Below are 10740 nucleotides of genomic sequence, written 5' to 3'. Positions count from 1 at the left end.
CTCTGTTCCCTATTGTTCCATTGTTTTCCAAAAAGTGTTAAAGAGAAACTTTGGTACTTTTCAGCATTGACCCTGTTTTCCCATCATGTTGGATCTGAATGACTAACAGGAACTTTAAAAAGAGAATGTTTCATCCAGCAGCTGCAAAACAGGCTGCAGTGTAATACTTACAATAATGCTTCGTCAGTGTAGATCCACTTAAAGAGCTTGTTTTTACCACTGACACACTCAGAGTTACTGATTATCTGACATATAATAAAGTTGTTGATTAATGCCCAGCACCTACAAGAAGGACCTGTCATGGCTTTGAGAACAATCCAGTCTAATTATTTACTTGAAATCATTAATTGAACAACAATATAGAAGTGAGAACAACAGTAATAAAATTGAAGATGATAACATCAGTAACAGTTCAGCATCACTGACAGTGATGGCAACTGAAAATTCTTCAGTGAATGCTGGCCAGCCGTCTGACATGATTCCCTGTGCACAACATGATGAGTCTATGATGCACTCGTGATGGGAGGCGGTTTGGTTCAGCTGATCCACAGCTATCAGGTCTAATTGATCCCTCATGGTTTTAACCCTATAGCTTGTGGTTTATCTGGACCTGTTCTAAACCACAGCTAAGCTTGTCAGATGTTAAGTGACAGAGCAGAGGCCCCCTGGTGTTCAGAGCTCAACATTAAAAGGACAAAATCATCTGTACTGCAGTTTGGCTGAAAAAAACAACACAGACACAGAGATGTGTTGGTTCCTGTGGTTTGTAATTTATTTCAGTATGAACACAGTATACTGCTGTGTGGCATTACAAACAACACCACGTGTGCGTGCGTGCGTGCGTGTGTGTGTGTGTGTGTGTGTGTGTGTGTGCGCGCGTGTCAAACAACAGGCTGAGGTCTGATCAGTGGCTCCTCACAGCAACTGACCGTACAGAGGCTTTCTGTAACACAATAAGGGCACTGCAGGGTGAAAGAAAACAACAGACAGGAAAGAGGTGATTTTTGTTCAATGATGGCACACAACGTGGCTTCAGTTAACTTAGTGGCTAAACTAACATGAACCTCTACGTACCTACAACAGGTCTGACAAGGCAACACCAACGACCTCAGGCACGTGCATTAACTTAAGTGACCTTTCACGACGAGACAATAACCAATGAACTATTGATGCCCCTCCTTAAACTTCAACTTGGCAAATATCCTGTAGATTTTGCCTTCAAGTTGTCTTCAACAACTTGATTAAAATCAAAACAGAACATACCAGCAGTTTGCACGACCACTTTGTTGTTTCATAAATAGAGTAATTCAGATTACAGTACTGGTTAATTAACGTTTGTGAATTCTGAAAACAGGAAACCGTAAATAGATATTTCTTAGTGATTTGTCATCGTTTCAAGAGTTTACAGCAAGAATTCAGTGCTTATGCAGGAAATATCAGGACCGCTTAGAGTAATTACACTTATTTACATTAAGTTACCTGCACTGCATTTTGTTCAATACTACGATTATTGAGGAAGCATAATAATTTCATTAAACCTTCCAAGTCGACATTCTGATGTCCAGTTTAGAACCGACAAAATTCACTTGAACTTTCTGTGACCAGAAATGGAGGAGATCACACAAAAACAAGCAGCATACAAACGATGGGAACCGGATGAAACTTTTTAACTTCTACACATTCGGTTATGGATATCAGCTGACAGCGAGATCTGGCTGTGTGCGTTCAAGTGTCTTCCGAAATCCATTGCACCTCCCAAAAGCTTATACCTTAATGTGAGAACAGAAACACATCCGTCCTCCCATTGGTTCAACTGAAAAATCCCTGCTACAGTTTAACCAATCGGAGGAGAGGATAAATAAGCGAGGGCGGGGCGCGGGGGGGAGGGGGGGGGGGCACAGACGAGACGATACTTCCTGCGGCGTACAGGAGGCAGGAAGTGGGCGGACAGAGGCGCCCTTTACTGGACTTTGGTGACGGCCTCGTGGATGGACTGAGCGACGTAGTCGATGTTCGTGCTGGTCAGGCCGCACATGTTGATGCGACCGCTGGCCATCAGGTACACGTGCTTCTCTTTGATCATGTACTCCACCTGTTTGGCTGCAGCACACATTACAACACAGTGAGCGCAGAAGAACAAGCGATCTGTCATCTACCAGGCAGCTTTCAGCAACAGTTCACTCAGCAAACTTCATTCATGACGAAGACTATGAGGAAAGATATTACTTTGAAAGAACATCTAACAGTGTTTGTTGTAAAATGCCAAAGTTCAATACAGAATTTAACCTCAACTTCTTGAATTCATGTTTATAGTTTTGGACATCATTCCTATCACCAATTCAACATGGTTCTCCCCAAGTTAAACACCGAGATCTCACAACAGAGTGACATCAAGCAGTCACACTATATAGGGAAATAATTTTAGCAACAATACTTGTTCCTAGTAATCAAAAATTCCTTTGGAAAGTATAATGTTACATCACTCAGAGAAATAATGAAAAAGGATGAAAGAAACTATGAAAACGAGGTCCACGTTGTTATCAACTGGAACAATCTTTTAAAATGTTCATATTCAGTCTTCACTTTAGTTTGTTCTGCTGGCTGCTTTGATAAATGTTAATCTAAATGAAATCATCACATGGTAACAATTAACGTTGGCAGATTACTGCTGACACAGCAGCCATGATAATCCGTGTGCGTGTCCCACTCACGGTTCAAGCCGGTGAAGCTGAACATCCCAATCTGCTGAGTGATGTGGTCCCAGGTGCCCGGGGTGCCCAGAGCTTGCAGCTTGGCCTTCAGCTGATCCCTCATCAGCAGGACCCGGTCTGCCATGGTCTTCACATTATCCTTCCTAGAGAGGGGAGGGGAGCCGGAGGGGGAAGACAGTGAGACCACGGGGAAAAGAAAAGGACGCAAGACAGAAAATGAGGATAACAATCAGCTGACGGAGACAGTGTAATACAGACGAACGCTCCGAAAGAAAAGCTTCGTGTCCACTGATATAAACAGTAGTTTATTGTTATGTAACACTAAACCTGACAGTGAGACAAAATGATTGCGTCATCACAGCGCAAGATCTCAGTTCATTACTCAACTCAAAAACGTAGCCAGATACAGTTCTGACACGTAAACTTCAATGTTTATTAGTAAGCATGTTATTAATATAATATGGTAAATGGCTCTGAATGACATTAAAATAGTGTAATATAAATTAGGAGGTCTCTATCAACTCCCATTATATTTTAAAATCAGCTAATTATAAGTGCAACCCAATCAGTAACTGTTTAATAATCCTTTATGGGCTCCAAGAGTAAACTGTTGTTTTTCCCTTTGATCCAAATCTTATGGTTTCGTCTGCTGATCAGCATTGATTAAAAATGCCGCTAACAAATGTTTGAAACCTTTAAGTTTAGAGACCTTTGGTGTTTCTTTGAATAATTTATTCTCATTAATATTGACCCAAGATTTTCCTCTTTGGTGTTGTTTTGATTCACCTCGTGAAAAAAAGAAAGAAAAGAAAAGCAGAAAGGAAATCGTTAGTAAAGAGGTAAAAACTTTGGTTTACATTTTGTGTTACCTTCTCTTTTGTAAATGCCATCATCATTTCAGGTGCTAATCATTGAAAAAGAAAGTCATTTCTAACATTATTGTTAACGTGTGAATGTGTATTCACGGTATCGTTAACATGAGCGTCCACACCACGTCTGTGCCTTGTTGACTGTTTTTACCATTCTGCAAACAGCTCGGAGCTGTTGAGGGTCTTGCTGACAATGCGAGCTCCCTGAGACGGCGGGTTGGACCAGGTCGTCCTGACAATCTTCTCCATCTGGGACAGGGTGCGAGTCAGGTTCTCGTTGTCCTGGGCAACCACCGTCAGGTTCCCCACTCTCTCATCTAATAACAGCCACAGTAAAAAAAAAAAATTAAAAAAAAAAGGTTTACATTAGAGCAGAATGAGCTTCAGAGCAAACAGTGTTTATAAACAGTAAAAATGTATTCTTGTTGCCACGGCCAATTTTGAATCTGGGGTCATATCATGCAGTAAACCACAGGACTACATAAATATGTGTGCATCATGTTCGCTTACTGTACAGGCCGAAGTTTTTGGAGAAGGACTGCGCTACGAAGAGCTCGAAGCCCTCGGAGACGAAGAAGCGGATGGCCCAGGCGTCTTTATCCAGACTGCCGGAGGCGAAACCCTGGTAAGCCGAGTCAAAGAACGCAAACAACTTCCTCCTCTGGAGAAGGAAAGACCGAAAAGAAAGAAGAAATGATGAGAAACAAAGGAGGGAAAATACTTTGAGAACAGTTTAAAAACACTTTGAGCACAAATGAATCCGAAAATGAACAAGAGGTAGGAATGTGTTGGAGGCCGACACCATCATACGAGCTGAAAAACACCACCTCCCCCCTTTTACCTTCATGATCTCTGCGACCTTCTTCCACTCCTCCTGAGTCGGGTCGGTGCCGGTGGGGTTGTGTGCGCAGGCATGGAGGATGAAGATGGAGTGCTCTGGAGCTTTCTGTTGACAGAGGACGAGTCACAGCTGAAGATCAACAACAATGTTTTATTACTCCGATTGTTTTCTTTTCCTTTTTATCACCATCTGCTGGTTCTATACAACTAAACGGCAGTCTGATCAGAGTGGGAACAAGATTTAGTAGATCTGATAGAGAACAACATTCAGAAACATGAACGAACCCGTTAAACCTCCAGTACATAACTTCTGCCAGTGAAGAGTTACAAGAACACTGCTTACGTTATTACACTCTGCTGGAGTTCACTCCGTCGGTACCGCTGCGGCTGTAAAATGTTGTATGAAATGCGGTAATTGGGGGATAGGTGAAGTAAAAGGCGTCATAACCCCCGCAAAAACAACTTATTTCACTGTCAGGGTTTCATCCATCTGGTCTGATCACATCTGGACGGTGTAAAAGAGACGCATGATTGAATTATTTTATCCCTGTTCACGTTAGCATAGGGCTGGGAGTTAGCCGGCTCAGTGAGCTAAAGTCACTGGTCCACATGCTCTGTCCATAGAGGAGGACAGTATAGGACTGTAACGCCCAACAACAGATGGAAAAACTTTGTGAAATACAGATATTTATCTGGTGATGATCGTTTGAGCCGGCACTGTGTGAACTCATTTAGTAAGGGCTCGAATATCACAGACGCTCATTAATATGTAAAGTCCTGCATGAGTTTTAAGTAGATTTGGGGTGCAGGTGCCCAACGTTTTTTGAAATTTTCAGCTTTCATTTTAAATGAACAGATCTGCCTCATCACACAAGTCACAAGTCATATTAGTCAACTTGAAAGTGCAGTTATAATATAGGGTAGGCAGCTATTTAAAGCTGTTAATCAGTAACATGTGACACTGTGTTGAGAGTCAAACAGTATTAGAAACAACAGAAGTCACAAGACTGAGTGGGATCAGGAAGAGAATTCCAGTCCGTTACAGACGCAGCGTGTCAACAACTGCTCAAGTTTCATAGCTTCTCGAAGGATAAAACCAACCGGGGCCGATTGACTCCAACATGATGTCATTGAAAAATGGGAAAATGCTGACCCTCCAACATCAGCCCCTCCTCACCTCCAGGTCGTCCAGGAGCCCGGCGAGGTCCAGCCCCCTCTTAGCAGCATCCCAGTAGTGGTAGGGGCGGATGTCTTTGAAGCCAGCATCAGCAAACACACTGTTGTGGTTCTCTGGAAGAAAAAAACGAGCGTACGGCCGAAGCTTAAGACCTCAAAACGACTGTGACACCGACTTCCCATAAAGCATCTGATTTTCTCAACTACTGGAGGTGAAAAAAAATCGTAGGAGAAGAAAGCAGTAATGTGAATCAGCCTCAAGCAAAGGTTCAGAATAAAAGTCGGAGCTCATCGTTTCCATACGACAGCGGTACTCGGATACTTTACGGCTGCTCACTAACCCCAGGTGGGCGCTGAGACGTAGATAGGTGTGGCGGTGTTGTTGACGCCATTGTACCACCGCCGCAGAAACTCGGCCCCGATTCTCAGCGCACCGGTCCCACCCAGAGCCTGGACTCCTCCAACCTGAGAGAGAAAACAGCAGGAAGAAATCTAAACCAAAATCCGAGAGAGACCAGGAGAATCTGGCCAATAATACGGAAGATAAATCAATCGGTTTACTGTAAGAAAACCGCAAGTCACTACTGTTCATTAAATCTCTTTAACTTATAGACTGACAGATGCTCGTACAGTTTTTTTTTATATTTCTAGCTGAATTCAAACTTGGAACTGAGAATTAATTAAGATGAGTTAATAAAACAACTGAATGCTAATACGTTAAGCAGGTGTTTATTAAGTATAACAACAGGGGCAACAGCAATGCAAATAGGCCAATCTTCATAAATGCTTTAAAAAACAAGGAGATGCGTTTGTTTGCCGTCTTAACCAGACTCAGATGAGACAACCGAATATCCCGAATAAACAATAATGTGCGCTGAATATCAAGCTCTCGCTCTCATATTGAAGATTAACCCACAGAATTTAGAGGATGTTCTATTCAGTGTCATTTTAACTGTTTCCGCTTGTGTTCCTTGAAGTAGTTCATGGTGGACTTTGTGTTATTCCTCAGATCAACCTCCTGCTGTCTCCAGCCCCTTTTCAGTGTTACTTTCCTGGCTGACTTCTTTACATTACATCCAGATATTTATTGGAATCCATTCTTCTGTCTATCTGTGCAGTGATTGCTGTGCCGCTGGCTGCCATGCAACCCCGAGGCAGAATATTTCTACCTCCATGATTACAATATGGCAAGATATTCATTTCATCAAATGCTCCTTTTTTCCTTTCAACACAACTATGGTGACTGTGGCCTTGTTCATTTCTGACAGAAATGCTTTTCAAATGTTGATTTTCTTTGTTTTCTGGTCTTTTCAGATGTTGACCGATTTGCAGATATCATTTAACTTCACTTCCATACCGTCAGTCATTTGCTTTGAGGTGTCCATGTTTGTTGAGCGTTACCACAACGTTTGAAGTGTCAGAGAATTTATCGAGCTCAGTTCTGAGACTGTACAAGTAAAAGGGTGTCCAAACTATTGCATACACCACAAAAACTGTTGGGTGTTTTCTGCAGAAATAAAACATACAGTCACAAACAGTGCATTCATGTTTGAAGACTAATTTTAATATGGTTGTATCGACTTATTTTCGCTTCAATGATCAATAAAATATGTCCTCTGTCTCAGAGTGCTCACACTTCTGTATACAAAAGTGTGTGTTAGTGTGTGTCTCACCTTGTTCTCACTGATGGCGGCGCTGTCGTCTCCCAGAGCGACCTTGGAGGCAGCAGAGCGGAACTCGGGCAGGCCGAGGATGGGCAGGTACTCGTGGTTCAGGCTGTTGTCCTCCACAATCAACCGCTCCACCTTCTTCACCACCGGCAGCACCCAGGGCAGGCACTCATCGGTACGGTAAGCTGGAGGGGACACAAAGCAAAGCGGCATGAGAAGACAAAGGTTACTGGTTACCTGGTAATTTAATGTGTTGGCATTAGGACATTTAGGCTGCAAAGAATGCAGCCTGTAAGTGCTGCTGATAACAATACAACCTTGCAGTCTAACAAAAGCAGAGAGAAAGAAAAACTATATAATTTCATATCATGTCACAGACTCTCTGAAGGTCACCCTTTAACAGCCAGACTAAACTAAAGTACCGGTTGCACATGTCTGACTCCTTAAGAACTCGGCGCTCCCTCCCACTGCGCAGAGCCATATCAAATATCCGGCCTTGACAGCGGCTGCTGGAAGGACACTTGGCAGTCGAAAGAAAAAGCCAAAATGATAAGAGACGGAAAAACAGCAGTTACCATAAAAGACTTCACACAGATCAGGGACAAAACTGCAAAGAGCCTTGGCTCAAGGCCTCTTGGTGTGAAATGTGGATCAGGTGGCAATTTGGCCGGGATAATTTTTCAACCCTGAGAGCTCTGTTCCTCCACGGCCTGGAACACACTGGCTGCGCGGCGTGTGCGACGTGTCAGCTGCTGCTTCCCACAAAGTAGAACAAACACACGTCGTAGGGAACACGCATAAATCCTGATCAACTGATTGATGTTAATTGATCCATTTATTTCTATTCAGCTCTGCATACAACATAAACGCGCCTCATTCAGTGAGTATGTGCTACCACTCATGCATGCCGTTAAACATACACCTCAAAGCCATCTCCACTGGCTGAGATATAAACAGCAGGGGAGGTTTTGAGAATTGGTTTTGTTACTGATGATTATTTCCAGGCCAAACAGGTTTGATGCTCACAGATATGTTTTGGAAACGAGCTGCCAAAGCTCAGCTGTGGTCTGAGGCCCTGTTGCATCATTTTTACAAGGTGAGCTTAATAACCCTGCGAAAGGCAGGTGGATCACTAAAAAAACAACACGCAATTTTTTTCCATAATCTGAAAAAAGGTTGTTGTTTCCATATAAAAAAAAGAATTTGCAGTTATTTCACATTTTGATTCCAGTGGAAACCGTGCATGTAGGTGGGCCTGCTGATTGCAATAATTTTCTATAATCGTTAGAATTGTTTCCATTCATCTGTATAAAAAACAGCTAGATGAAAAACAGAAATGTCAAATGTCGTGTTTTCGCATTTGAGGTTTGACTGCCGCTCTTTCAATGATGTCATCACGTTGTATCCTCCTTCTTCTGCTGCGGTTTAAATGGCACGAGTGGAGAATTAGTGCCAGAAACCATTCATGTCAAAACTGCATTACGATCAGCATCTATTGATATCATGGATTTAGTTGTGGAGCCAAACACCCACAGCCAATAAATGACTCATCTCCTTCATGAAGTGTATTTCTATTATTAAACTATGATCAGGCTTATACTGTAATAGTGGGATAAATGGAATAGAAATTATATCATTAATCAATTATTTGTATGACAATAATTTCACGATCATGACAGGCCTACATGCAGGTTGTGGACTTGAGCAAACCAGTAACGATTGATATCATTATTAATTCCTAATTGCAAGGAATGTTTATAGATATCAAGCTTATTCATCTGAAGGTTTATCACAAACAAAACTCTGTCTTCTTTTGGCTGACTTGAACTTTCTTAGTTTACTTTTAGAGTAGAGGTGGATGTTTAATAAATATGATCATGATATTAAACTTATGGGCTTTTGGTTTTTGTAATGTTGCGATACAGTTCAAACGTCGTCTTTACCTCGGCTTAAAAGCTTATTTCTGTGAAGACAAAACAAATATATAATGATCCTTTTTTTAGGACTTTATGGGATCAATAACACTAACACACACAAAAATGATAAAGTTGACATAAAATTAAAGATGCATTTTAATGCGTCTTTGGTTTGAAGACAGTAAAGATGCAGTAGTCTATGTGCACACTGCAAACAATACAAATCTAAATGATCACTTCTAAGTAATTAGGCAAATAAACGTACTCGTTCAGATTTCAAATGAACCACTATTTTACCGTCTCTGTTTATTGTTGTGGTTTTCTCCCTCCAAAGGGAACCAATTCCAGTTTCTTCCCAACTAAAGGGATGTTTAGGATTCTGATGAACTTTTGCTGTTGAGTGTTTACTGATGTGACTTGTAGTTGTACAGCTCTAGCTTTCAAAAGTACTCAAACAAGCCATCACATAATGATAGCAACACCAATAACAGCATTGGCATGAATTGATGACATCATCCCTGTCACCTCCACCGAGCAGGACTGGTGAGGTTGGATGCTGACTATTACCAAACCAGAAAATACAAATCAGTATGTCGCTGCTAGATCTTAAAAATGTCATATTATGTCATATCATATCATATATCATCATATCATATCATATATCACCACCCAGACTGACTGGTTCAGTAGAGAATGACGCGTTCAAGGACGCCGTGGAACAAGTCAGAAGCAGCCTGCTCTGAGTGTTGTCCATCACGTGATGCTTCCCTCGAGTGGAGCTTCTTCCAGTGTTTGGGATGTAGCTGGTGGACCGTTTAAATGAATACCGTGTTTACAAGAGCAGGTTTACCGGCAACATGGGGGAGGATAGGAGGGGGGGGGGGGGGGGGGGGGGGGGGGAGGTATGGGCTGCGGGTCGTTAGCTTCACTGCTAGCTTGCAGCGAAGGTCACATCTCGGAGCTGCTGACGTGCCTGGTGACATGAACACCATCACCGCTCGGTCACACGCGGCTGAGTGGATAAATCATCATAACGAACAGCAGATATTCCTGCTGGAGGACTCACTGCCACAGCAAGCTAGGTAGCATTAGCCGGCTGCTAGCACCGCTTACCTCCGACTCCCAGGTTCACCTTCTGCGGGTGGCCGTCCTCCCGGAAGTCAGCGCTCAGTTTAAAGACCGCCACGGGAGGTGCCTGCGGGACATCGCTGAATATGGACATGGCTCGGGGGAAAGCAGATGATCCCGGTGCAGTGCAGGTGGTGCAAACGGGGAGCGGGTGCTTCCAGTGACGGGCAGAGAGAGAGCGATGGACCGGGTTCACCTTCACCCCGCTGGTTCAGAGCGGACAGAAGAGACGTCACAGTCCGGCTACCAATAGGAAGGCGCGTAACACTGACGTAGCCCCGAATATAGCCAATCACGGCGCAGTATTGGATATCATGCAATATTTAGCTTTTCCTTACATATTTATTTTGTTTTATTTATGTAATATACACTGCTCCAAAAAATAAAGGGAACACTTAAACAACACATCCTAGATCTCAATGAATGAAAT

General features: G+C 42.8%; 1 protein-coding gene across 1 annotated transcript; it reads right to left on the bottom strand.

Annotated features, from left to right (window-relative positions):
* Positions 1-746: 746 nt before the first annotated feature.
* LOC138208897 (aspartate aminotransferase, cytoplasmic-like) lies at positions 747-10540 on the bottom strand. Its single transcript, XM_069167110.1, has 9 exons — positions 10296-10540; positions 7270-7451; positions 5938-6061; positions 5598-5710; positions 4422-4526; positions 4091-4241; positions 3732-3897; positions 2712-2854; positions 747-2100 (listed from the first exon to the last, which is right to left on the bottom strand). The coding sequence occupies exons 1-9, from the start codon at positions 10402-10404 to the stop codon at positions 1961-1963; spliced, it is 1233 nt and encodes a 410-aa protein (XP_069023211.1). The 5' UTR covers positions 10405-10540; the 3' UTR covers positions 747-1960.
* Positions 10541-10740: the final 200 nt, after the last annotated feature.

The sequence above is a fragment of the Embiotoca jacksoni genome, unplaced genomic scaffold (genome assembly GCF_022577435.1).
Source record: "Embiotoca jacksoni isolate LCO1_2020_lvr unplaced genomic scaffold, fEmbJac1.0.p SCAF_4, whole genome shotgun sequence".
Taxonomy (NCBI): domain Eukaryota; kingdom Metazoa; phylum Chordata; class Actinopteri; family Embiotocidae; genus Embiotoca; species Embiotoca jacksoni.
This window is presented reverse-complemented; position numbering and strand designations above follow the sequence as displayed.

Excerpts from the sequence above, each read along its gene's own strand:
- LOC138208897 (XM_069167110.1), bottom strand. The coding sequence starts at position 10,404 with ATGTCCATATTCAGCGATGTCCCGCAGGCACCTCCCGTGGCGGTCTTT. Across the intron at positions 6,062-7,269 it reads CCGCCATCAGTGAGAACAAG|GTTGGAGGAGTCCAGGCTCT; the intron begins GTGAGACACACA and ends TTTCTCTCTCAG. Across the intron at positions 3,898-4,090 it reads CAAAAACTTCGGCCTGTACA|ATGAGAGAGTGGGGAACCTG; the intron begins GTAAGCGAACAT and ends GGCTGTTATTAG.